Source organism: Haemaphysalis longicornis, unplaced genomic scaffold (assembly GCF_048455015.1).
Source record: "Haemaphysalis longicornis isolate Haplotype H1 unplaced genomic scaffold, Haemaphysalis longicornis Haplotype H1 scaffold_3, whole genome shotgun sequence".
Lineage (NCBI taxonomy): Eukaryota > Metazoa > Arthropoda > Arachnida > Ixodida > Ixodidae > Haemaphysalis > Haemaphysalis longicornis.
The window spans coordinates 166599445-166626607 of NW_027526335.1; the positions used below are offsets into that span (position 1 = coordinate 166599445).

At 48.0% G+C, this 27163-nt stretch overlaps 3 protein-coding genes across 3 annotated transcripts; all 3 read right to left on the reverse strand.

The window, feature by feature from the left end:
- Window positions 1-2861: 2861 nt before the first annotated feature.
- LOC144173512 (uncharacterized) lies at window positions 2862-5897 on the reverse strand. The gene is made up of 2 exons (XM_077701905.1): window positions 5332-5897; window positions 2862-3150 (listed from the first exon to the last, which is right to left on the reverse strand). The coding sequence occupies exons 1-2, from the start codon at window positions 5471-5473 to the stop codon at window positions 2975-2977; spliced, it is 318 nt and encodes a 105-aa protein (XP_077558031.1). The 5' UTR covers window positions 5474-5897; the 3' UTR covers window positions 2862-2974.
- A 925-nt stretch (window positions 5898-6822) lies between these two features.
- On the reverse strand, window positions 6823-12276 carry LOC144175517 (uncharacterized). The gene is made up of 5 exons (XM_077704594.1): window positions 12208-12276; window positions 11159-11510; window positions 8207-8591; window positions 7056-7229; window positions 6823-6993 (listed from the first exon to the last, which is right to left on the reverse strand). Exons 2-5 carry the CDS (start codon window positions 11278-11280, stop codon window positions 6823-6825), a joined length of 852 nt encoding a protein of 283 aa, XP_077560720.1. The 5' UTR covers window positions 11281-11510; window positions 12208-12276.
- A 142-nt stretch (window positions 12277-12418) lies between these two features.
- LOC144175518 (uncharacterized) lies at window positions 12419-14414 on the reverse strand. The gene is made up of 4 exons (XM_077704595.1): window positions 14190-14414; window positions 12854-12913; window positions 12709-12768; window positions 12419-12586 (listed from the first exon to the last, which is right to left on the reverse strand). The coding sequence occupies exons 1-4, from the start codon at window positions 14412-14414 to the stop codon at window positions 12419-12421; spliced, it is 513 nt and encodes a 170-aa protein (XP_077560721.1).
- Between the last annotated feature and the right edge of the window lie 12749 nt (window positions 14415-27163).

Sequence of the window (27163 nt, forward strand, 5' to 3'; positions counted from 1 at the left end):
GAGCTCACCCGCCGCGGTGGCTCAGTGGCTAAGGCGTTGCGCTGCTGAGCACGAGGCCGCGAATTCGATTCCTGGCCGTGGCGGCCGCTTTTCTGATGGAGGCAAAAAGCAAAACCACCCGCGTGTACGAGATTTCGGCGCACGTTAAAGATCCCCAGGTGGTCAAAAATAACCCGGAGCCCTCCAATACGGCGCGCCTCATCACCTGCGTTGCGTCGGTGTGTTAAACCCTACAATCAATCAATCAAGTGAGGCGAGCTCACGCTGGCTTCCTCTTGGTCATTCAGGCCATGGACGAGTGGGGGTAGCGAGATTGCCTGCTCTGTACTAGCTGCGCCTTGCGCTCCCTGGCTTCGTCCTTTGATGCTGGCCTCGTGCAGTTCCCAGCCTCTTGTTCAGACGCAAGGGACTTGGTGCTCTCGCGGCTGGTCCTGTACGACTGGGTCTCGCACCGTTGCACCGCGTTCATCATCAGCTCGGCCGCATATTCTGTGAACAAACAGTGCATGGCAGGCAATTTTTCAGGAATTCAGCATCGTAATATTTACTGTTGTATTTACTCAAATCTAGGCTGGCCCTGATTCTAAACCGACCACTGAAATTTTGAAGGCCAGGAAAAAAAAAACCTGAGTGTGAGGCAGCTGAAATAAGCAAGGATGACAATAGCCGTAAAACTGAACTGCGTTTATTCGCAACGAACCTGCCTGGATTGACTCAACATTTTCCTCGCTGGCTTACTCCGTCTCACCTTCATTAGCGCATGCGCAATATTCTGTACTGTAAAGTGCACATGCAATGCTGTACGCTTTGAACAAGCTTTCAGAGAAATTATCTACAGCCTACCTCCATCACAGAGACACCTTTCATCAATGTTACGTTGCAGTCTGATAACATTACTGAACAAGCAACCACAAGCTGTCGCAATTGCTAGTTAGTTTTGTTCCTGTGTCATAACAGACAAGTGGTCATAACAGTGAACGTGCTACTGTCCGCCTGTCCCTCGGTGGTATTGTTGGCTAGCAAATAAAAAACAGACTGTCTAGAGGCTCAGTGGTGATTTCTTAAAGGGACACTGAAGTGATATGTAAACATTGCGGGATTTCTTTCGCAAATTGTAGTCCGGAGTCCCCAGGCCATGTTTCGACCACCCTGGGCGCATTTACGCGATTTTATTCAGTAGAAAAATTAATTCGAAAATGCTGTCCTCCTCTCTTTACGCTCGCCCATTTTCTGCGGCGTTTTCGTGTGACGTCAGGAGGGGATAAGCTGGCAATTGGCTGCACTGCACGGCTCCCCGGCCTTCAGACAGAGTCAGTCGGCCCAGCAGTTCGTCCGCCGGCCGCCGACGGGTCGTCGCAATTCGTTCGCTCAGTTGAAACGAAGCCAGGACACGCTTGTGAATGGTAGAATTTGCCTTTCTTTACTTGGTTAGTTTGTACACTGTATCTAGCTCCAAGTCAAGGTCGCTTCACACAAGCGCTGTGCACAAGCGCACATGCGACGCTTCGCTGACTGGTATGCCAGTAGGAAAATATAAGGCCTCTTGAAGGCGGGAGAAGAGTCAGCGAAGTCAATATAGGTACTAAGGAAATAAAATCAACTGATATTTTTACCGTACAGCGTAAAACTAGGGTGCGGGAAGCACTTTTTTGCGCTGGGCGAACAACCACAGCGGTCAGCAGCACGACTACGCATCTGCGAACGCTTTTCCGTCTACGAAATGCAATTGGTAGACGTGAGCTAGTGTGGAAACTCGGGCGACGCTTACTGCACGAGCGCAATACAACAAACAGTCACCTAAGCTGCTTGAAATGCCAAAACTAAATAAAAGTATAAACTGGTTGTACAATATATACCCTATATTATCGCTGCCAGCGGAGCCCCCTCCGTGGCCGAGCGGTCTGGGGTGCTAGGTTTGCCACCGCAAGTATTTTGCAACTCACGAGTTCGAATCCCCGCGGGTACTTGCGTTTTTTTTTTTTGTAAGTTAACTTTTTCGTTTTCCGCCGATGTTTTCTATATTGAGTTCACCTTTTTTTGGGCCGCAACGTTCATGGCTCCACGAACTAGTTCACAAAACGCGCGCAGGCTGGCACTGGCGCGCTAGCGAGTTCTCGTTGGCGTGCTGTTGCCATAAGCACCGACTGCTTGCAGGCAGTGGGCACAGGCCAGAATGAACAGATCCTTGGCCTGGTGCGAACACGCTTTTTACGACACAGGCATGAGGGAGGCAAGCTCCAAATATGGGGGAAAAGCGCATGACATTTGGGCGTCTGCGGGTACGCGGAGGGCGTTCATGCACTGCGTAGGTTTCGGCTAGTGAATGCTACGATTCCAATCCGTCCTAGGAGTCTTATCTTTATGCATTTTTACAGCTGACAACATGGCAGAAGCGCGGTACGATGATTACTGAGTTATTGAGAATGCCCATCCAACAACGCCAACGGTTGTGTTTTACAGAACCGAAACCGAAACCGAAACTTGTTTGGTTGCTCACCTTGGGCATCGTCCAATCACGGTGCCCGCTCCTCCTAACGTCACAGCTTTAGTTGGTGCGGCCGCCGCAAACCGCGCATGGTAGTTTTTCTTCTTTCGCGCTTTGTAAAATAATTACCGATTTGTCAACCGAATAAACGATGAAAAGTGTGCTAATTTGAGCCAGTCTACGCAGTGCAAGCAAAAACGGGAGCTTGACAAATTCACTTCAGTGTCCCTTTAACAACTTGGAGTGCAAGCTCCTTCAGTAAAACATTTTACTGGCACTTACTGTAGCTTCTGTCCTCCTTGACTGGGCAGGTGGTATAGTGCCCCTTCCTCGACTTAGATGACTTGATTTTATACCTTTTAATCCCATCCTGTGTCTCTGCCTGCTCCCGTGACGCGTTCTCGTTGAAGTGGAGCACAGCGAGCCGAGTCCTGCAGAAAGAGTTAGCAAAGCCCTTAGCTCGGCTCGGTGTACTTTGCAATAGTTAGCTCACCTGGCTTTCATCACCCCTTGAGTGAAAGCATTCGACTTTGGGGCAAAGTGGATCAGCACGCTGTGGAACGATTCCAGAGAGAAGGTCTGGGCCGCGGGCGCTATCTGCGTCAAGTCACGCAGCAGGGAAGGGCTCTCCACGATGCCTTTGAGGGCAGCAAAAGCTCGGGACGCTGGAGAGGAGACAGCAAAACAGGGCTTAGGAATCCCGTACAGTAGCATTGCGTGCACTGGCCATCATTTAGCATGTAGTGACATTGCCAGTGTGCTGCAAACTCCCTCCTTATACATTCCATGACAGCTGCAGGTGTAGGGATACCTACCCCCCTACTCACTGCTTGCAAGTTACAACAGTGTGGACCCACTAATATAGCCACTGAGCTGCAATCCAGGGAGGTGTGCCTCCTCAAGGCAACCGCAGATAACTTGACATTCCATAAAAGGAAGGTACATTGAAGAAAGAGACATGCAATGCAAACAAACACAAATCAGTTTAACTCTTTTGCTGCTGCTGGAAAATTGACCAATTTTTAGGAGTCCAAGAAAAAAAATTTTCCTCCTAAAAACATTGGTTAGGCACTAATTACAGGAACGCAAAATGCAGAATATTTAACTGCCTTCCCAATAACACCAGTTTTTTAAATGTTTTTATATATCATAGTTGTGAAAAAAAAATATCAATCAAAATTTCTGTCAAGTTGTCGAAAAAAATGATAAAAAAGGAGTTGTGTAAATCAAACCACCGATAGTAGAAAAAATTAGAATATACTATTGACCAATTTTTAGGAGTCCAAGAAAACATTTTTTCCTCCTAAAGACATTGGTTAGGCATTAATTACAGGAACGCAAATTGCAGAATATTTAACTGCCTTCCCAATAACACCAGTTTTTAAAATGTTTTTATATATCATAGTTGTGAAAAAAAAATATCAATCAAAATTTCTGTCAAGTTGTCGACAAAAAATGATAAAAAGAGTTGTGTAAATCAAACCACCGATAGTAAAAAAAAAATTAGAATATACTTTTGTCGGGAAACATTTCAAAAACATTGCGCAGAACAGTTTGTCAGATATATAAAAAAAATATTACCACGCACGGTGCTCGTGTCTTGCGGTGAAGCCCAACCTCCAATTCAAAATGTGCAATTTCGGGTGGTTCCCTGGAATAAATCTGGCGGTTTGACATTATCAGAGGCACCAATTTGCCCCCACATAATGTAAACACATCTTGTCAATGACTGACTTTGCATTTACAGCGAGCACAATATTTCATAAAGTAGCTTTCCAACCAGGCACTGCTTGACATTTTCAGCCGATTTCTGGGATTATTACAGTCAGAGCGCGAACCTGACGATTGAAAATTGTTAGCTGGCTCACCATTCACGCTCTCATAGCAAAAAACAAACGCTGGTGCAAAGTAATTACGAGTGACATGCATTCTTCGTTTGTAGCAGTGACGCGCGATGACCACGCCCCTTTTCCACACCCAGGTGTTTCAAAAGCGTGTCAAAAATCATGTTTCCGTTCAAAAATGAAAACAAAACTGATTTTGAAAGGCCATTTTCTGATCTAACTCCGAACAGCTTTACTTGTTCGAGCAACGCCTGAAACGCAATGAAAAGGCGCTCCCAAAGTATCGATCAAATTGATCGATGCGGTGCTACGCGACAATACCGGCCTTTTGTAACTATTACAAAAGGCTTTTCTGGGTCCTTTGAAGAGCGCCACTTTTCTTCCATCTCCTGCACTGTTTTCCCACTTGCTGAATATTTTGATAGGCTAGTGACGCATAGCAGCCTTGCTTACTGGATGAAACACACAAGTACTAACCAGTGAATTTAAAGAGAAAAAAAGAGGAACAAATGCATTTTAACTCTCTTGCTACCGCACCACTATAGCAAATCAGGGGGGGCGGCTCGCCGTTGCGTCAGCAGCGATCGGCTCGCTGCGGCGTCGCGCTTATCAGCTGAGAAGGGCTGTCTTCAAAAATTGTTTAAAAATTATCCGTGCAACGTATGGGGCTCACACTTGGCTCAAAAATCCTCCGTTATGTGTTCTACCACCTGAATGCATTTGATTGTAATCTTCACAAAGCTTTTCTGGGTCCCTTTAAGCTCGTGACCTTACAATACTAAAGAGGTGGCATGTAAGCACTTCGTGTATTTTCCTTTTTTTGTGGCATCTGCAGACACAGGAAAGATAGAAAGTAGAGCTGGTACAGTGCCAAGCCAATGCCCGAGGAAGAGCATGTAAGCACAGTTTGGCAACACAGCCATTTTGTGCACACGCTTGTGCTTCTGCAGCACATGCCACGAGCATAACCCGTAAGGGGCAAATTTTTGCTGGATAACTTACATGGTTTGATCCACTGTCTGTCCTCAAGGGGCTCGTGCAGGCATTCAGCAAAGGGCCCGTCGTGGCCAGTGTGCATATCACACACATGGTTCAGGATGCTTTTCCACATGCTGAGGATCAGCTCGCTGTCACCTTGGCCCATTGCAGCCACCCAGTATAGATGGTTGCCTATGGGCTGGATCCAGCACTCCAGCACCGCGTGCCTTTTGCTGGCAGCACGGAGCTTCTTCTTGACGCCTGGGATATGGATACACAGGAGCTCCGTCAGGCCATGCTTGCGACATTTCCAGCTGCGCTTAGCTGATAAAGTTCAGGACAATTACCCTTGGCGATGTGCCAGATGTCGAAATAGTGCCTCATACCGGGCCTCTCCAGCCTGCAGTACCGCCTGATGCTAGGGTGACGGTCTGAAGGAAAAAGTGAGCCACACGAACTGTTTTACACTCGGAGCCAGTAAAGTTAGTTAAGCTTTGTACAGTTTTTTAGCACACTACTTGTTAGCCATCGTTAACGGTCAGATAGGACTGGTTTTGGTGCCATTTGGTTGTTGGCGAAGGCACACGACGAGTGAATGACCAAGCAGATATTCAACGCTTTTGGAACTGATCCAGGTTAGTAGAATGTGTTCTAGAGTAATTTTAACCAGCTCTTGTTGCCCTAGTGTAACATCTTTTTCTTTTGAGTACAAATGGCGAAAGCATTGACGAAGTCATGCAGGTGTGGTAACTGCTCCACTAAATGCAGTTGCATCATCACTCGCCACAAGTGTGATCACCGCCTCACCTTGTGACACGCGTTGCGTGACGTGCCCAAGTCGCAAGTGGAATGTGCCTTTAGTCCTTGTGAAGAGTACACTACTTATCCCTTCAACACACACCATCGACTTCATCAAACAGATTGCCTTCTCCTGCCTCCAGGGCACTCATCTGCACTGCTGCCTCTGTCGTTAGTACCCAGAATGATGATGATGACCAGCTGCACCATGCTGACTGAACACATGCACCATTCAACAAACGTTATAAATGCCCCTTAGCAGGCAGCTACAAAAAATCTTGTAAGGCTTCATTTAAGCTTAGACTTAGTCCCAAAATACGCAGACTAAGTGGTGCAAGTATGCTGCTGTAGATGAAACAAGTTGCTATATAAATGTGTGAGCCATCTACAACCACTAAAAGACACCTGCTAACCTAATGTGGCTTGTGCGCTTCTATAAGAACCAAACTGGAGTGGTTAGCTGTTGCACGTCACTTGGTGACTCGGCATAGATATGCTGCTGCTGTTTTTAACTTGTACTGACTATAGGCATGTTTTTACCACACTAGCACTCTTGATTCTGCACCCTAGCTGTTGTAGCCAACTAAGTTGCAAACTTATGCAGCATCTGTCTCCCTTTCTAATGTCATTGATTTTTTTTCCATTTCACTAGGATACATTGGTCTGATGTGATGTACCAAGTTTTTTTAGGTCGCGCACGTCATAATGAAACTGGCACTAGTCTTCCATGTTTTTCCATTTTCCACTGCACATTGCTGTGACACAGGAGGGACTGTGCAAGTTACCTGTGGTCAGGGACTGCACCATCACTCCACTGGCATCAAGCTTCTCAAGGCACCTCTTCAGTCCCTCCTTTTCCATGGATACACTGGAGGTAACAGCGCTTGACTGCAGGAAAAAAGCAACCGAGTTTAAAATTACCTTTTTCTGTGCGTATGTGGAGGGCCTACCTCGCCAACCCGGATTTGCTCGCTGAGAATGATGCGGCCAACCTCTGTGGCCAGCACACTGTACGTCATGTACGTTGCACTGAAGCCGGGAGAGTCGAAGCGGCCGTCACCTGCCAGCTCCACCTCAGTCCCTGCCAGGTCATCTATGAGCCTGGACTCGTGCTCTTGGAAAACCTGCATTCAAGGGCACCACACACACACACATCTGAGCCAGCAACTACCAGAACTGATACTGTTCTCCAATAGTTAGCTTTTATGCAGACAGAAGCTACAATTACTGCCACCCATGGGCATCGGCAGGGGGGTGCAAAAGGGGCACTTGCCACCCCCCCCCCAAGCCACCCTAGAACACAATGCCCCGCCCCCCTGCCCTCTCCCTCTTACCCCTCAATACAATGGGTTTGCCCCCACAAGACCAAATCCTGCAGACGCCTATGCTGCCACCCCCTGTTCGTGTCATGAGCAAGGGATCGAGCAACTGGCCGAAAAAGATATGCAGATGCAGTAAAACTCCGTAAATTTCGATTATTCATGGTAGTGGCGAGGATGTTCAAATTACCTGAGTGTCCGAATTATCGCAAGTACTGTCATAACAACTGAAAAAAGCTGTTAATGCAACCAAACGTTTGTTCTGTTGAAATAACAGTGACTGTCGTTTACTTTGCGGAGATGACGATGTAAATAATGACACGAGAGTGTTCGAAACAAAAGAAAAAAAAAGAAATCCATGGTTGCTCTCTAGGCTGATTGCTACAGTGATGGACATTCTGCCTTTCACTTGGTTGTGAACCATTGCCATGCATTCTTTTGTGCCTCCGAGAAGTACACAAGCTTGATAGCATCCCGTTCCATTCTTTTTTTAGGTGCGCCTTTCATTTCTGCTGCAAATACGTATTAGTTGAACCGCGGAAAGCTCAAATTAATTGAATTGTGCCTGAATCTGTCCAAATAAATGCGTTTTCAGCCATAGATTAATGCACAATTTGGATGGGACCAGATGCCTCGTCTAAATTAACCAAAAGTTGGAAATAAGGGGTTTTAGTGTATTTTGTATTTCTCGCACATAGCGAAGGGATTCGCCTCTAAACTGCTTTAAAGTTATGTCGCCAGATACAAAAGCTCGAGATAGACAAGGTGCAATAGTGCCCCACCTCATTTACGGCAGGCACCAAGTATGCTCGCTGGTAGTTGTAGAACGTCCTCTCCGTAAAAATCTGAATGTTGATGGACGCCAGCAAGCGGAGCACTGGGGCTGCGAGGCAGCCCGCGAAGAAGATGCCCGACGCCAGAAGGAGGTTTCCGGCGGGGTTGCCACCCACACTTGGCTGGCTCTCCCAGGTTGTCGAGTGGGCCACAGAGCACAGGCTCACGACCTCCAGCTGCGTGCCAGTGACGGTGAACTTGTGTGTGCACTTTCGGCAGAATGGGCAGCTCTCGCAGCAGGCACGGCAGTGTACAAGAAGCTTCTCCAGGCACCTTTCAAAAACCAGAAATTTTCGTTCCGCGTGCACAGGAAGCTCCTGGGGCTGGTGGCTGCTGCGTGAAAATGCACACCAACTTTAGTGCCTTTCAATCTCACACGTACTACCCTCATTTTTGCCGCAAATGCTAAAATACACAAAACGCTACTTCTCTGTTCCTTTGCATTGCCTTAGCTGTTCTGGAACCACGGAAACTGGTACTGTGGAACTAAAATGTGCTCAAAGAGGAGAAAGCCTTCAGCTGTTTAATTAAGGGTGCAAAGTGATCATAAAAGACATAATTTTGAGAATGGGGCAAAGCAGCAATTTCTGCGCCAAGTGCATTTCGGCATGCATAAAAAAGCAGCATCCTTTTGTTAACACCTTTTTGTTACTACCAGCCGACAGTCACAATGCTAGCTAAACCAGCATCAGAATGGACAACTCGGTGAGTTGGGACTGGTTCATGGCTACTAAAAGCACTGCATAGTTGCGGGTTGAAGAAGCATCAGGACAAGCACTGACTCACAACAAAAACTTATTGCAGACCACACCGAATGGAACCACCTTGAACACAAATCGAGCTGCCACGTGTGGCAAGCAGCCACCACAAGAACCACTACAGAAAGAAAAAAACCTAGCTGTGGTCCCCTACGTGCCTAGAATTTTGCACAGACTAAAAGCGCCCATTAAACTAAGTTGTCTGTTGGGCTGTGTAAAAGAAAGATGCAAGCAGAAAGCAGGTGTCAGGGCTGCAAGGTAAGCCACAAAGCACGATTTGTGCAGTGCAGAACAAGTGTGGTTTACAGTGCGCTATTGATGTGCATCGGTCAATATGTGGGCGAGATACGCCGTTGTTTGAATGTGCGCATTATGCAGCACAGGAGTGGCCTAAGGAAAGGCATGCGGGAGCATTTCTCACTGCACTGTTAGAATTGTTGCTGCAATCCTCATACCTGCCAGGTTTCCCGAATTTCCCGGGAGACTCCCGAATTTTCATGGTTTTGTACGATTGTACGACCGAAACAAAAATCTCCCGAAAACGCACCCCACTGGCCAAATCTTTTTCCCAGTGTGGCCACAATGTGAGGGAGGTATACCTGACAATACAACGCGACACCAATTGGCATCGTTATCAGTGAAGTGCTTAAAAAGCGTAGTCGGGCATGTGTAGAGGGTGAACCTGTTCGACCCATTGTTAGTTTACTGTTTATAGAAACGCAGCGCCGCCGCCGCCGCCGCTTTCATTTACACACGAGCACGGCCGTTCTGGATGGTGGTTCTGAAGATTTAGCAAGTCTCTAGTGGTGTAGCTTGTTCTTAGCTTAGGCGAAACAACAAAACAGTTCAGTTCCTGCTGTTTTGTATTGCACTTGCAGTACTATTTCCAGGACTTTCTGAAAAGGGCGGTGTCAGCCACGTCGAACATTTGAGTGGTCTAGCTTCTTAGTAGTTTGTACGAAGAAACAGTTCATTTCCTGCTTTGTGTAAAGCAAATAAAAAAATGTGTGTAAAGTTACCCATTCTGTTGTAGCTACTACACCCCCCCCCCTCAGTAAGATCTCCCTAATGCCATCATGGCAAACCTGGCAGGTATGAATTATCCTAATCTTACTAAAACTAAACAGGTCAAAGCATGAGGTGGTTGAGGCATTCCATATTCTCGGAACAATGTGCCTAAACTGCCCATCGACTGTGCTGAGCAAACAAAAAATTGGCCGCATATCTGCTCCTTTCATTGCAAATGTCGACAAAAAACTATAGTCTTTATCGACTTTTGCTTCCCTTTGCTTTCCCACTCACCTGCCATGTTACTTCTCTTATGGCGCGCTCCTCCTGAGGTAAAAACACCAAATGTTTGCTTAAATCATTTTAAATTTACCGCGTTCAACTGCACCAGGCCAGGTGCCTCTATGCCAACGCTGCCGTACGGCAAAGACGCACGTGAATCGAGACGCCCTACTTCAGCATTTATAGAACCCCGTTGTCCCAATCCACGTGCGGTACAAGGAGAACGTAAAGCCTATCTAGTGGGATCTTTCGTAACTGCCGCTAATTGATTTCTTAAAATGGCGCAAGAAGCTATAGTGGCGCTTGCGACAGCAGGCGACGGTGGGGTTAATTTTTTTTCTGCAGGTGATGAAGTATTTAATTTCGCAAAAATCAATCATCTGCGATTTTTTATAAAGAAATGCTGCAAATATCATTTCTGTATCAATTTCTTGTCTTATATTTGCGTAATGTCTTGTTATTCTTCAACAATGTTGACAAGTATGAACACTACACCGGACTTAGACGGGTAGATTTAGGTGTGACTATATAAGACTATTGCGCAGGACTTGTTTTACTTTGCCCGGGTGGCTGAATCGAGTCACGGACAGGCAGACAGACATACAGACAGACCAAAATTTCTGGGTTTAAGTAGCCCAAGAAAGACTATCGTCTTTAAAAATTGAATAGTGACATGAAACAAGGTCCTGCTCCTCCTGGCTTGCAGTCGCCTGCCATGCACAGTTTGGTTTGTCGTAGTATAAATTCAATTGTATTGTTCAATAGTGTTGGTTGTGAATCAGCATGTTGCTTCTTTGTTCGTCCCTCATTTCTGGGCGCTGTTAGTAGCCATAAAAGCATAATCTTGAATACCTGCTGAAGGTGGCACCCAAGGGGAAGTCAGCATCCAAGGAGAAGTCCGACGGGTCGTACGTTGGGTCATCTGTTTGGCACATCTCATCGCCTTCAGATGCCAACGTAGTGTCGCCCGACATGTCTTGTCCTCTGGTGCCTTGCGTCGCCTCATCCACTAATCGAGGTGATGAACAACGGGCTGGCCTGAAGCTCGCCGGCAGAGGGGTGACAGCCACTGCTGCAGCCACTCGTGAAGTTCTGGCAGGTTCAAAATCGGGCTCAGCTTCTCCAGGAACTGCCTCCACAACAGGGGCATCAGTTTGTGTCTTGGCCGACACAAGAAGCCGCAAGGTGGTGTTGGCCTGTGTGGCTGCAAAATGTCCCCATAGATATTCAGCAGTTGTGCATTACCACACGGGGTGAATTAGATTGCGTCACCAAACTCATTACAAACACTTGCATTCAGTTGCGAATATTTTGTGTCTTGAAGAGGGTGCCATGTTGGGCTATTTGGTGGTCAGACAAAAAAGAAGGAATAGCGCACATTTCGACGAAGGACAGGCAGAAACACACACCACAAGTGCTGACTATCAACTGATCACTTTATTACAAGTTGCAGATAATAAATAGTACACTTACTGAAAAAGATGCAACAAGCGCGTACAGAAAAGAGAGAAGGTTGCCTAACCTGTCAAACCATTATGTCAAATTCAGTGATATCATAATGGTTTGACAGGTTAGGCAACCTATATCTTCTGTACGCGCTTGTTGCATCTTTCCCAGTAAGTGTACAATTTATTATCCGCAACTTTTAATAAAGCGATCGGTTGATAGTCAGCACTTGTGGTGTGTTTCTGTCTGTCCTTCGTCGAAATATGCGCTGTTCCTTCCTTTGTGTCTAGAAGCTTGTTCACACAAGGAAATATCTCTGGAATGTCATGCTGCTACTTCTTAGATTCCATTACAGGCACTAATGGGAGCTGTTATTGTTGTGTAATGCAAACTAGGAGTTCTCCATCACCATATGACATTTTTTGCCATAAGGCTTCTTATGCTGTTTAGTTTACCGATGGATCGACGCTCTGGTGTTGTCTGGGTGCCCACACTGCGCCTCTCAGCAAAGCATGTGCATGTCTGCAATGGTCCCTACAAAAAAATTGGGCATATGTGAGCTCCCCTCTGATTGACGAGGCAAGGGTAGTTAGTACACACCCCGAACACTGTCTTTCATTTAGCAGCACACACTTCAGAAGCTTGGGAGTCGAAGAAAATGAAATGCTAGTTTGGGTAAGTTGAAGGAAAAATGAAGGGCAGGGTACGATCGGGGGTACAAACCATTGAGGGCAGTAAGGTTAGCGGCATCAGAGGAGCTGCTTTTACCTGGGCAGGGCCGATTGCAGTGGCACTCGCACTTGCTCCAGGCACTTGCATCACCAGCACCTGAGCCTGCGTAGCAATATAAAACAAAAGTGCTATTTTAATGAGGTAACACAACATCGATATTAATGGTTTTTCCTAACTACAATCACCATCTATGTGCAACTGTTCAAAGCCCGCATACTTCTTACCTGAGAGGTAGAGGCACGGGTCATCACAACAGCTGGCCCTTGATTCTCCTGGTGAAGTATCTGCGTTTTGAGTAACACACAAGTGGTTTTGTGGAGGTTCTTCTCAAAGCACGCTCAAGTTACATGCATCAAATGTTGTTCTTACCAGAGAGGTAGAGGCCTGGGTCGTCACATCAGCTGGCCTTTGACTCTGCTGGTGAGCCAACTGTGTTTTGAAAAAAAAAATGCCGCGGTGGTTGTGAGAAAGTCTAGGAGCAAGTGTAAAATTCTCCCTCACTTAGTGGCATGTATTCATCGACGTACGACATGAACTTTCAGATTGCAACTCCCTGCAATGATACCAGCTGCACGCCTGTTTTTTGCATGGCATCAGTCACAAATTGCTCCATCTTAATGAAGGAAAATTTCATTTTGTTGTGTACAGTCGTTGAAATCCATTGTGCTCTGTCAAATAGTTTTTGCCCATGTACATCTTCAAGTAAGGCCTGCAGTAATAGTTAGCCTGTAATTTTAGCTAGCATTGGGCTGTCTCCTTGGAGGCTGTGTTCATAAACTCTACCCTTTCAAAAAAAACTGCGAGTAGCGTTTGCAGGGTTGAAGTTCTACTCCGTTTACATATATGAAGCTTTTAGGAAAATGTCAGGCAACTTTGCAGTCATTCACTGGTATTTTGGACGTTGTGTTATTCAGCATATGAAGATTTAATGATGCCGTTAGCTACGTGTTCTGAGAGTCCTTGCTTGCCTGATGCATTGTGCGAATTGCAAGTGATCAACATCGAGCAATCTCCATCTGCAGTACCTGCCCCCCCCCCCCCCCCCATAATTTGCGACTTGTGTTCCGCTGCCGGTTTTGCATTTTTCGAGCTGAGCGAAAACAGCATTCCCGTTTCAAAAAGACATTTCGTATGATTGCTTTCCTTGCCATACAAACGTCTTCCGCGAACACAACTGATACGATATATACCAGTTAACTTGGCGAAGTCTTATAAACGAGCTTTCGCACCCCGCTCCCCGAATTCAGCATAAAATGCGGTTGTTCTACAATATCACGGGAAGTCTCTTCCGCATTCGGTAGGACTGAAGCTACTGCACATACGAGGCTGTGCGCTGTACATGTACGTTCACCGTCCAGCCCACGCAGTGAGCGAGGCCGAACTTGATGTCGTTTCGATGTAAAGGGTGCAGTACACCCGCCCAATTTTTTACCAATATCACGGGATCGTCGACCGTTCGGTCGATCAGCGCCGTATGATGGAGCGATACGACAAACCCGGCGAGAGTAGCCGCTAAGCTGTTGCAAGATCAGACGGCCGCCCCTGATTTTTTTATTCGCTTATCACACTGCCCTCCAACCAGCAATTAACAGTATCAGCCGTTAACGGCGCTGATCGACGGAACGGTCGACGCTCCCGCGATATTGGTAAAAAATTGGGCGGCCGTTCATAACCACTGTAACACCGGTTAATCTGACAGACTCACCCGTGTTTTGGGAAGTAACAAAGTCGGCACGGTATTCTTCTTCAAATGAAGATGTTTCATGCCCACGGCGCTCCTCTGCACAAACTCCAGGTTGTAGTGGTACGCTTCGGGCGGGAAATGCCTGCCACAAACACGAACACTTCTAGGCGCCGCCGACTCGGAGAGGCCGATGCGCTCCAGCCAAACAGCTCGCAAGTGCGGATCCTTCGGCAGAGAGTGCCTCATTTTGACACCACTCCAGTCACTCGCTTTACAGCCAACGACGTGGCACGGATAACTCATCTTGATCCAGACCCAGAGGACGCGGAGCGCTCGTATCAGAACGTCGCTGCAGAAATCCGGAACTCTAGGCCTACTCGGGATCACGCAGGAAGAAGGAAAAGCAGCCGGAAGCCGATGGCAGTGACGTCACCGGCGGCTGACCATCGGCCGAATCGGGGGGCGCCTCACCGTTGCGTCAGCAGCGACCGGGGATACGTCACCCGCGGTCGGCCTTCCGTCACCCGCGGTTGGCTCGCTGTTGCGTCGCGCTCGTCGGCTGGAAAAGGCGATCTTCAAAAATTGTTTACAAATTATCCGTACAACGTATGGGGCTCACACTTGGCTCAAAAATCCCCCGTTATGTGTTCTACCACCTGAATGCATTTGATTGCCACCTTCACAAAGCTTTTCTGGGTCCCTTTAAGGCCGGGCCCATGCGCCGCGCAGGACACAGAGGTGGCAGTTTTAGAGGCGTCCGTATAAAATTCAGAAAATTGATACTTCTGCTGCAAATACAAGAAGTGCTGCAGAATTGCACATGTGGGAGCTGGGTTTTTATCTACATGTGTGAAAGATGTGTCGCATAAGACAGGGCGGAGATGCCATGGTGCTATAAAATCTGTTTGAGAACTTTGTATGGCGTCTAAAAAGGAGACAGAAAGCTCTGACGCTTCATCAGTAACTCTGTAAGAGAAGGGCGCAGAGAACGATGGTCGGTTTAGGAGTAGTGCAGTCATAGACGTATCATAAAAAGCTGATTTAAAAGGATGGTGTGGCGTAGATGACATTTTAAAAGCAAAAAGGACATCTGTGTATGCTCGCTGACGTTGTAGGTTCCACTTATTGATGATGATGGTTTGATTTTATTGGCGCAAGGCCGACATGGGCAAAAAGCGCCAAACACAAAGTGATTTGATGAGGAGAGAACAAGAAATAAAATCAGTTAAAAGCTATGAGCACGGCTGGTGTAAATGGCCAGGGTGAAGAACAAGAGTGGTTAAAAATAAATAAGGTGGCTGGTGTATAGGACCAGGGGTAAAAGCTATGGGTGGTATGAGATGAGTTGTAAAAAGTGAACTTCTGATAGGAACTGAAAGGTGCGTTGAACAGAAAACATGGCACCGTCTCCTAAGAAGTATGACGGGTGTGGTGGAATATGTCGTGTGTGTAGTTGAGGGAAGTGTTTACGTCGTGTAGTGTCGAGTGCCTTACATTGTATGAGAATGTGCATCACGGATAGGGCCTCTCCGCACCTGCTGCAAAGAGGTCTTGGAGATCCAGTGAGCAGGTGCGAGTGCGTTGCATGAGTGTGCCCTATCCGTAATCTAGCCAAGGCGACTTCTGTGTATCTATTGCGTGTATCGGAGGTGTACGGTCCCAAGTGTGGTTTTATTACGTGTAACTTGTTGTCTGTCTGTTCGCTCCAATGTGTTTGCCATGTTTTGCGAAGTTGTTGTTTGATGTGTGGTTTCACGTCGGTGTAGGGTAATGTGGTGATGTCTACTGCATTCGAGAGTGTAGCAGCAGCGGCCATTCGATCCGCGGCTTCGTCCCGGCTATACCACAGTGGCCAGGGACCCAGCAAAGGACGAGTTCAATTTTGTGGACATACACCGACGTAATATCTTTGATGATAAGATTTACGACGTGATTTTTTGAAGACTTTGTAGAAGACAATGCCCGCACAACACTGAGGGAGTCTGTAGAGATAATGGATTGTGGGGTGTGGGTTTGGAGTATATGATTCACAACAAGAAGTACACCATAAGCCTCTGCGGTATAGATACTTGTATTACTGTTAAGAGTTCTAGTGACACTAAGGCCGGGCCCATGCGCAGCGCAGGACACAGAGGTGGAAGTCTTAGAAGCATCCGTATAAAATTCAGAATAATGATACTTCTCCTGCAAATACAAGAAGTGCTGCTGAATTGCACATGTGGAAGCTCGGTTTTTATCTACATGTGTGAAAGATGTGTCGCATGACACAGGGCGGAGATGCCATGGTGCTATGAAATCTGTTACAGAACTTTGGATGGTGTCTAAAAAGGAGATAGCAAGCTCTGACGCTTCCTCTCTAACTCTGTAAGAGAAGGGCGCAGAGAACGATGGTCGGTTTAGGAGTAGTGCAGTCATGGAGGTATCATGAAAAACTGATTTAAAAGGATGGTGAGGCATGGATGAAATTTTAAAAGCATAAAGGAGGTCTGTGTATGCTCGCTGACGTTGTAGGTTCCATTTGTTGCACTCTACATACAGACTTTCCACTGGACTAGTCCGAAAGGCACCGCAGGACAAGCGGAGCCCTAGATGAAGCACAGGGTCCAGCATTCTGAGGGATGTTTTAGTGGCTGACCCATAGACAACGCTACCATAGTCCAGTCGTGAACCTATCAAGCTGGTAAAAACACGTAAAAGAAGTTGTTTGTCAGCACTAAAAGAGATGTGCGACAGAACCTTCAGGATATTCATTGTTTTTAAGCATTTATGTTTTAGTGTGGGATGAATGTGAGCTTTTCGTCAAATATTATACCTAAAAACTTGTGTTCCTTTTTGACAGGAATAGAGACACCGTAGAGTCGAATGTCTGGATCCGGCCGAATGCCACGCCTCTTGGAAAACAGAACACAAGTGCACTTTCCTGGATTAAATTTAAAACCGTTGCTATCTGCCCAGCCGGCTAGCTTGTTCACACCAAGCTGCACTTGGCGCTCGCAGATAGACAAGTTACACGATTTGAAGGAGAGTTGAACATCGTCTACGTAGATTGAACAGGAGATCGATGGTGGCAGTGCCTTCTGAAGAGAATTCATTTTTACAATAAACAAAGTGCAACTCAAAACACCACCTTGCGGCACGCCGTTTTCCTGCACATGAAACCTAGAGAGTGCAGCTTCAACTCGCACACGAAACGTTCTTTCAGAAAGGTAACTAACAAGCGTATTCATCATGTTACCCGACATGCCAAAGGACTTCAAATCGCTGAGGATGCCGTACCGCCAACCAGTGTCGTACCCTTTTTCAAGATCAAAGAATACTGTCATACAGTACTGCTTGTGGAGGAAAGCATCTTTAATATATGACTCTAACGCAACGACTTGATCGTTCGTAGATCGGCCCGCCCTAAAGACCGCCTGGCAGCTCTCGAGAAGACCTTTGTACTCTAAGAAGTACACGAGTCTCCTGTTTATCATCTTTTCGAAGAGCTTACACAGGCAGCTTGTCAGGGCAATGGGACGATAGCTGGCGGGAGAGGAAGGGTCCTTCCCTTCCTTTAGGAAAGCCACTACTATGGCCTCCCTCCAAGAGCGTGGAATGTGCCCCGAAAGCCATATTTTGTGGTATAGGTGTAAGAGTGTTTCAAGAGTGTCTGGGTGTAGGTGCTGTATCATGGTGTATGTAATCTTATCTGCGCCTGGAGCTGAAGGTTTGCACCTGCTCAGGGCAGCCCTCAACTCTTAGAGAGTGAATTCAGAGTTGTAGGAAGTTTTTGATCTGTCTTTGTCGTGTAAGGGCTTTTTTTCTGCAGATGTTTTGTGTTTCATATAAGTGTTCGTGTAGTGTGCTGAACTGGACACGTGTTCGAAGTGTTGTGCAAGCGTGTTAGCCTGGTCTTCAAGTGTGTCCCCTGTTGTGCTAACCAGGGGAAGGCTGTGTGTCTGTTGTCCTTTGAGCTTGCGTATACGTGTCCAGACTTTGTGTGTGTCCGTGTATGAATTAATGGATGTCAAGAAGGTGTGCCAACTCTCTCGTTTCGCCTCACGGCGCACACGTTTTCCTAACGCCTTGGCCTGTTTGAACAAAATGAGGTTACCCGACGTGGGGTACCGACGAAGGACACCCCACGCCTTGTTCTGGGCCTCTCGCGCCCGCCTACAGTCCTCATTCCACCACGGCCTCCGCTGGTTGCGCGGGGCACCAGAGGCGTGGGGAATGGACTTTTCGGCGGCGTCGAGGATGTGCGCCGTGAGGAGTTGGGTAGCTTCTTCAACGTGTAGGTGTCCTATGGATGTGTGGTGTAGTTTGGATGTCTCTGTCAATGTGTTCCAGTTAGCTCGTGCTTCAATGAACCTATTATGGGAAGATGAACTGCTTGGGCCTTTACCTATATATGTAAGTGAGGTGGGGAAGTGGTCACTGCCATATGGGTCAGTGCCCACACCCCACTCAAGAGATGGAAAAAGAACTGCGGAGCCAATCGCCAAGTCAAGACATGAGTATGTGTTGTGTCCTATATTATGGTATGTAGGCTGTTTATTATTGAAAAGGCATGCTCCTGAAGATGTAAGAAATTTTTCTATAAGGCGACCTCAGGCATCCGTGCAAGAAGAGCCCCAAAGAGCGTTGTGAGCATTAAGGTCGCCTGTCAGGATGTATGGTTCGGGCAGCTGGTCAACCAGCGCCTCGAAGTCAGAGCTTAAAAGTGAAACATCAGGAGGAATGTATATGGAGCATACCGTTATCAACCTATTAAATATTATTAAGCGTATTGCTACAGCCTCAAGGACGGTGTTCAAGGTGACAGGGTGGCATGCTAAGGATTTGCGGGCGATTATGGCCACACCGCCAGAACAGTGTGTGCTGCCAACCCTGTCCTTTCTGTATACCAGGTAACTATTCAACAAATTTGTGTGCTTGGAATTCAAATGTGTTTCCTGAACACACATTACACTTGGCTGATTAGCATGCAGTAGTTCGTATACATCGTCAAGATTTTTAAGAAGGCCTCTACAGTTCCATTGAATGATGTTTTCTCTTCCTATTATTTAGTGTGAGAGCAACTGGAGTGTGTGTGTTTGTTTATGTGTCGTCTTTCGGGGCTGTGACTCTCGCCTTTTTTGGCTTGTCAAGAGGCTTTGGCGTCGGGACGCGTTCCTTGCGCTGCGTTGCAGGCAGGAACGGCCCGACATCCATGTCGTCGTCGGATGTCCGAGTGGTGCCCGACGGACCGGGCCCCCCGGACTTGGCCCCCCCTCGGGAGCCCTTCGTTTGAGCCGCCACCGCCGAGGGCGTCCGGATCGCCAGAGGTGGCACGGGCGGAGCGGTGGCGGTGGGAACCGTTGCGGGGCCCGTGGTGTCCATCACCTAGGTACCCTCCAACACACTGGAGGATGGGGAGACAGAGGCGGGAGCAGCACCGGTCCCGACGGAAGAGGTTGCCACCACAACCGCTGCTGCCTCAGCAAGCGGCGTGGCGACGGATTGGGCTGCCTGAGGCACCCCAGGGGGGTCGGAGGAGGGACCAGGTCAGACTCGCTGAACTGGGTCCCTGTAGACACCAGACGCCGCTCCGCCCCCCGGCGAGCCGCGTCGGCGTACCTCCCCAGGGGGAAAGAGGCGAACCTCTTTCGCGCCTCCGGGAAGGAAATGTTCTCGGTTACTTTTACGTTTATGATTTTCTTTTCTACTTGGAATTTTTCGCAGGTGCGGGAGTATGCTGGGTGGGGTCCCTGGCAGTTGGCACAGGTGAAGACCTGTGTGTTGCAATTATCAGTGGGGTGATCGTTCTGGGCGCATTTGGCGCAGGTTAGTCTTCCGCGACAAGCGTTAGTGCTGTGACCGAACCGCTGGCACTTGAAGCAGCTGCGCGGGTTCGGAATGTGGACGGACTGGGCAACAGATGAATCCTGCATTTATGTGTTCTGAAAGTGTGGATCGGTCGAATGTTAGGATGATGTGCTTCGTGGCTATTTATTTGTTGTCTCTCCGGATTGTGATCCGCCTCACTGCCGTCACACCTTGATCTTTGAGGCCCTCGGGGAGGTCGATGTCTGTCTCGTTTAGGAGATCCGTCTCAGAGATCACACCCTGCGAGCTGTTGAGGCTGCGGTGGGGTGTGATCCTGACATCTAGATCGGCCATGCGGGTTTGGTGAGAAGACTTGTTGCCTGTTGCTGATTATTGAGTTCTACTAGGAGTTCACCAGTTCTTTGTTTTTTAGCCTTATAAGATTTGCCCACAATGTTTTCAAGGAATTTCGAGATCAGAAATACAGACTTGGAAGTGATGGAGTTTTCTTTTTCTGTTGATTCGATTATTAGGAAGCGGGGGTAGTTGTCCGGTTTAGGGGCAGCGATTGCAGGGAGTAGTGGGAAGGAAACTTCGGTGCGGCCCCTTTTCAGGGACCGATCGTGTTTGGAGGGGGGTTTTGAAGAAGCCATGAAATAATAAATGCTATTCGGCTGTGGTGCATCCGCCCACCCCGGTGCCCAACAAGGGGACGCGACAGGTACTTGCAAGCAAGGCCTGCCTGCGCCAGATTTACACCACAGCTATAACCACATATGGCATAACACAGGGTTGTTAGCCACACCAGGTTAACCCTAGCCGCCAAGAAAAGAAGAACCAAGAAGAGAGAAGGTGACAGGAAAGTTGTTAGAAAGAGGATAGGAAAGTAAAAGATGTAGAGGAGGACAGGCAGAGGCGACTGCCGATTCCCTCCGGTCGGGTCAGGCCGGAGGTGCCGTCTACGTGAAGCGTGGGCCAAAGTGGTGTGTTGCCTTTGCCGAGGGGCCTTGAAGGTCCAAACACTCGGCATTGGCTCAACCACCAGGTTCCCCTTTTCCCCGGACACGGCTCTGCCACGCACGGCTAGACGTGGGTGCTCGGGGTCCGTGGTGTCGCACATACACCAAACATCTGCTTGCGCAGATGCCCCCTGCGGGGTAGGTTCCACTTATTACACTCCACATAGAGGCTTTCGACCGGGCTAGTGCGGAAAGCGCCACATGCCAACCGGAGCCCCAGATGAAGCACTGGGTCCAGCATTTTGAGGGATGTCTTACTTGCTGACCCATAAACAACACTTCCGTAGTCCAATCGTGAACCTATCAGGCTAGTAAAAACACGTAAAAGAAGTTGTTTGTCAGCACCATATGAAGAGTGGGAGAGAACCTTGAGTATATTCATGGCCTTTAAGCATATATGTTTAAGTTGTTTTATATGTGGAATGAACGAGAGCTTTTCGTCAAGGACTACACCTAAAAACTTGTGTTCATTTCTGACTGGAATTGAGACACCATTGAGTTTGATGTCTGGATCCGGCCGAATGCCGCGCCTTTTCGAAAACAAAACACAAGCACACTTCACTGGATTAAATTTAAAACCGTTGCTATCTGCCCAGCCAGCTAGCTTGTTAACACCAAGCTGGACTTGGCGCTCGCAGATAGACAGGTTACAAGACTTAAAGTATAATTGCACGTCGTCTACATAGATTGAGCTGGAAATTGTTGGTGGCAGAGCCTTCCGGAGAGAGTTCATTTTTACAATAAACAAAGTGCAACTCAAAACTCTACCTTGCGGAACACCGTTTTGATGATGGTTGGATGTTTATGGCGCAAGGCCAACGGGGGCAAAGAGCGCCAAAACAATAGTCATATATGAGGGGTGAAACCTTAAAAACTAAGTAAAGTCCGGAACACCGTTTTCCTGCGGAACAGATGAACTCTAGAGAGTGCAGTTCCAACACGCACGCGAAACGTTCTTTCAGAGAGGTAACTGGCAAGCGTGTTCCACATGTTATGATGATGAAGGTTGGTGTTTTATGGCGCAAGGCCAACGAGGGCAAAGAGCGCCAAAACGGTGGTTAGGTATGAAGGATGTAACCATAAACGCTAAAACAGTTCAACAAAAACCAAAGTGAATTCAGTAAAAGACAATGAGGATAGCTTGTGTAAAAGGCCAGGTTGTTATGGTGCGTGGCATGAGATCGGGTTTAAAAGCAACTACGCGTGATAGGAAACCACGTGTAAAAACTTGATGTCTCTAAGAAACTTAAACGTGCGTTGTACAGGAACCATGGGGTCATCCGCTAAAAACAATGCTGGGTGTAGTGGAATGTGTTGTCTGTAGAGGTCGGCGAAGTGTTTCTGTCGTGTTGTGTGGAGTGCTTTGCATTGAAGTAGCACATGGATCACGGATAGGCCGTCTCCACACCTGCTACACAAGGGTCTTGGAGATCCCGTGAGCAGGTATGAGTGTGTTGCATGCGTGTGGCCCATCCGTAATCGAGCCAGGGTAACTTCATTGTGCCTGTTATGTGTGTCAGTGGTGTATGCTCCCAAGAGTGTCTTTATAACGTGTAGCTTGTTGTCTGCCTGTTCATTCCAGTGTGCTTGCCATGTATTGCGAAGGTGTTGTCTGATGTGAGACTTAAGGTCAGTGTACGGTATTGTTGTTATGTCCACCGTGTTTGCAAGTGCAGCAGCAGCGGCCATTTGATCTGCTGTCTCGTTTCCGGCGATCCCCGAGTGACCTGGCACCCAGCATACGGTCACTTCAAGACTTACTGCATAAGCTGACATAATGGTTTTGTAACCTAGATGAATAACATGGTTTTTACAGTACTGCTTAGATGACAATGCACGTACTACACTCAAGGAATCTGTGAAGATGATGGACTTGGGAATTTTATGAACTATGTGCTTTAAAACAAGAAATATCCCATAGGCTTCAGCCGTAAAAATGCTGCTTTTCGAATTTAAAGTGTTAGATACCCTAAAATCAGGTCCGTGCGCAGCACACGATAGGATACGGGCTGTTTTTGACGCGTCGCTAAAGAATTCTGCACACTTGTATTTATCTTGAAGGAACAGGAAGTGCTGAAGAATTGCAGCTGTGGGTACGCGTTTTTTATCAATCGCTACAAAGGACAAATCGCACGCCACGGGGCGCAGCTGCCATGGTGGTAAAAAGTCGGAAAGGGTTGATTTGTAGGTGTCTGAAAAGGTGACCGATAATTCTGACACTTCCTGTCTCACCCTATGTGAGAACGGAGCAGAGATAGATGGACGATTCAGAAGAAGTTGGGACATGGGTGTATCACAAATAAATGGTTTGAGAGGATGGTGGGTTATTGACGAAATTTCAAAAACGTACAGAAGATCTATGTATGTTCGCTGATGATCTAGGGACCATTTGTCGCACTCGACGTATAGGCTTTGTACGGGGCTTGTACGGAAAGCGCCCGACGCGAGGCGAAGCCGCAAGTGAAGCACTGGGTCTAGCATTTTCAGCGCTGTTTTTGTTGCCGCCCCATAAACCACGCTCCCATAGTCCAAGCGGGACCCCACCAAGCTTGTGAAGACACGTAAGAGGAGTTGCTTGTCCGCGCCATACGAGTGGTGCGAAAGGACCTTAAGTATGTTTATTGCTTTGAGGCATTTATGTTTTAGTTGTCTGATGTGAGGGATGAACGTGAGTTTCTCGTCAAACATCACACCCAAAAACTTGTGTTCTCTTTTTACTGGAATCGAGTCACCAAAGAGTTTTATGTCGGGATCGGGCAGGAGGCCCCGCCTTTTTGAGAATACAACGCAGGTACTTTTAGAAGAATTAAGTTTAAATCCACTTTGATCTGCCCAGCGGGAAAGTTTGTTTACCCCAAGCTGGACCTGACGTTCACAAATGGATATGTTACATGACTTGAAAGATATTTCAACGTCATCTACATACATCAAGCAGGATATGGTTGGCGGCAGTGCCTTTCGGAGAGAGTTCATCTTAACTATAAACAAGGTGCAGCTCAATACGCCACCTTGAGGCACGCCATTCTCCTGCACGTGAACGTTTGAGAGTGCCGTACCGACTCTGACACGAAATGTTCGTTCAGACAGGTAACTGGAAAGAGTGTTCAGCATGTTACCTGTTACACCATAGGATTTTAGGTCTGCAAGAATGCCATAACGCCATGCCGTATCATAAGCTTTCTCGATATCAAAAAATACGGTCATGCACTACTGTTTGTGTATAAAGGCATCCTTAAAGGGACCCCGAAAAGCTTTGTGAAGGTGGCAATCAAATGCTTTCAGGTGGTAGAACACATAACGGGGGATTTTTGAGCCAAGTGTGAGCCCCATACGTTGTACAGACAATTTGTAAACAATTTTTGAAGATCGCCTTTCTCAGCCGATGAGCGCGACGCCGCAGCGAGCCTACCGCGGCTGACGCAACGGCGACCGCGGGTGACGCAACGGCGACCGCGGGTGACGAAACGGCGATCGCTGCTGACGCAACGGCGAAGGCGCCCCTTGATTCGCCCAATCGCCGGCAAGGTCGGCCGCCGCCGGCGTCACTGCCCGTGGCTTCCGGCTGCTCTTCCTCCTTCCTGCGCGATCCCGAGGCAAAGGCGGGTCCGCAGTGATTGACGCGAGCCTAGGCGCAGGAATGTAGCTAGCTGCTTTGAAGGAGGCAGAGAGGGAGGAGGAGTCGATCGGCAAGTGGGGAGAGGTGCATTTAATTGCTTCTGGCGCAGCTAATACTGAATGTAGATCAATAATTCCAACGGCATTGCATCGCTATATTGGTGCTACGTGACAATACATGCCTTTTGTAACTTTTACAGAAGGCTTTTCTGGGTCCCTTTAATGTAAGATTCCAGTGCAACTAATTGATCGTTTGTGGATCGCCCTGCCCGGAAGCCTGCCTGGCAGCTCTCGAGAAGACCATTGTACTCAAGAAAGTACATGAGCCTCCGGTTAATCATCTTCTCGAAGAGCTTGCACAGGCAGCTTGTCAGGGCAATAGGTCTATAGCTTGCGGGAGAAGAAGGGTCCTTCCCTTCTTTCAGAAAAGCCACAACTATGGCCTCTCTCCAAAGCCTTGGAAGGTGCCCCGATAGCCATATTCGGTTGTATAGGTAAAGGAGTGTCTCAAGGGTGTCTGCGTGTAGGTGTTGAATCATAGTGTATGTAATGTTGTCTGCACCTGGAGCAGAAGGTTTACAAGTGGCAACAGCAATCTTCAGCTCATGGAGTGTAAATTCACAGTTGTATCCAGACTTTGACTTGTTCTTGTCGCGTATAGGCTTCTTTTCGGCAGATGTTTTGTGTTGCATAAAAGTGTTTGTATAGTGCGCAGAACTAGACACGTGTTGGAAGTGTTGTGCAAGTGTGTTAGCCTGATCTTCCAGAGTGTCCCCTGTCGTGCTAACCAGGGGCAGGCTATGTGTGTGTTGTCCTTTTAGTTTACGTATTCGGGTCCATACCTTGTGGGTGTCCGTGTATGAATTTATGGATGTGAGAAAGGCGCGCCAGCTCTCCCTTTTTGCCTCACGGCGCACACGCTTACCTAATGCCTTCGCTCTTTTGAAAGAAATAAGGTTACAACTTGTGGGGTGTCTACGGAGGATGCCCCACGCCTTGTTCTGGGCCTCCTGCGCACGCTTGCAGTCGTCATTCCACCAGGGCCTTCTCGGGTTGCGTGGGGCCCCAGAGGCCTGGGGTATTGACTTTTTGGCGGCGGCGAGAATGTGCTCCGTGACAAGCTGTGTTGCCCTCTCTACAGGGAAGTGTGTTATGTCTGTGTAGTGTAGTTGAGATGTCTCTGTGAATGTGTTCCAGTTTGCTCTTGCTTCTATAAACTTGCAATGGGAAGGGGAACTGCTAGGGCCTTTATTTATGTATGTTAGTGAGGTAGGGAAGTGGTCATTACCATATGGGTTAGTGCCAACATCCCACTCAAGTGATGGAAAGAGTACTGCAGAGCCAATGGCCAAGTCGAGGTGTGAATAAGTGTTGTGTGCTATATTATGGTATGTAGGCTTGTTTTTGTTAAATAGGCATGCTCCTGAAGATATTAGAAATTTTTCGATTAGGCGACCTCGGGCATCTGTGCGGTGAGAGCCCCAAAGAGTGTTGTGTGCATTGAGGTCACCTATAAGAATGAAAGGTTCTGGTAGCTGATCTACAAGACCCTCGAAATCGGAGCTTGATAGCTGGAAATCAGGAGGGATGTAGATGGAGCACACTGTTATTAGCCTATTGAAAATTATGGTTCTAATGGCAATAGCCTCAAGGACAGTCTGTAATTGGATAGGGTGGCATGCCAATGATTTTCGGGCAATGATGGCCACACCACCTGAAGATGTACCACCACCAGCCCTGTCCTTCCTAAATACCATGTAACTATTCAAGACATTTGTGTGTTTGGAGGTTAAATGTGTTTCTTGTAGACACATCACACTTGGCTGATTGGAATGCAATATTTCGTAGACATCATCAAGATTGTTAAGGAGGCCTCTATAGTTCCACTGGATGATATTTTCTGTTCCCATTATGTACCTTTAAGAGCTACTGGAATGTGTGTGCGGGTTCATGTTTTGTCTATCGGGGCTTGTATTCTTGGAGCGGGTTTCTTTGGCTTTTCTGTTGGTTTGGACGCCGCAGCCCGTTCCTTGCGGAGCGATGCAGACAGGAACGGTCCGACGTCCATTTCCTCATCAGATGTTCGGGGGGTGTCCGGCGGACCGGGCGCCCTGGACTTGGCACCCTTACGGGTGCCTTTGGTTCCAGCCGGAAGCGCCGCGGGCGGGGCAGGCGGCGGGGCTAGGATGGGCGCTTCTGTGGGCCCTACCGTGTCCATCTCCTCTGTGCCCTCAGGTGTCCTTAGGGCCTGTGGAGAGGACACAGTGAGAGCGGCAGAGCTCCCAGCGGCGATCGCACTCGCCACATTCGCTGGAGTCGCCACACTGGGTGATTCCTGACTACTCTGGACTACCGAAGGCAGTCTGGCAAGAGACGGGGCCCCCGCAGCCTCTACAGGTGTTGTAGAGGCAGCAGGTGGCTGTTTAGCTGGGGGTTGGGACAGCAACACGTCAGCAAGAAGGCTGCACTGTGTTGCCGTGCTGACCAAACGCCGCCCCAACCCCCGGTGGGCGGCGTCTGCGTACGATGTGGCCGAAAGCAGCTTGTGCTTTTGGCGCACTTCTGGATAGGTGA

Bases quoted from the DNA above. Each gene is read 5' to 3' on its own strand.
- LOC144173512 (XM_077701905.1), bottom strand. From the start codon at position 5,473: ATGGGCCAAGGTGACAGCGAGCTGATCCTCAGCATGTGGAAAAGCATC. The intron at 3,151-5,331 runs GTAAGTTATCCA...TCTCCTCTCCAG, and splicing joins CAGACAGTGGATCAAACCAT to CGTCCCGAGCTTTTGCTGCC.
- LOC144175517 (XM_077704594.1), bottom strand. From the start codon at position 11,280: ATGTCGGGCGACACTACGTTGGCATCTGAAGGCGATGAGATGTGCCAA. The intron at 8,592-11,158 runs GTATTCAAGATT...ATTTTCACGCAG, and splicing joins TTGGGTGCCACCTTCAGCAG to CAGCCACCAGCCCCAGGAGC. The intron at 7,230-8,206 runs GTGGGGCACTAT...CCTTGAATGCAG, and splicing joins TGGTGCCTGCCGTAAATGAG to GTTTTCCAAGAGCACGAGTC.
- LOC144175518 (XM_077704595.1), bottom strand. From the start codon at position 14,414: ATGAGGCACTCTCTGCCGAAGGATCCGCACTTGCGAGCTGTTTGGCTG. The intron at 12,914-14,189 runs GTGAGTCTGTCA...TTCAAAACACAG, and splicing joins TGTTACTTCCCAAAACACGG to TTGGCTCACCAGCAGAGTCA. The intron at 12,769-12,853 runs GTAAGAACAACA...CTCAAAACGCAG, and splicing joins CCCAGGCCTCTACCTCTCTG to ATACTTCACCAGGAGAATCA.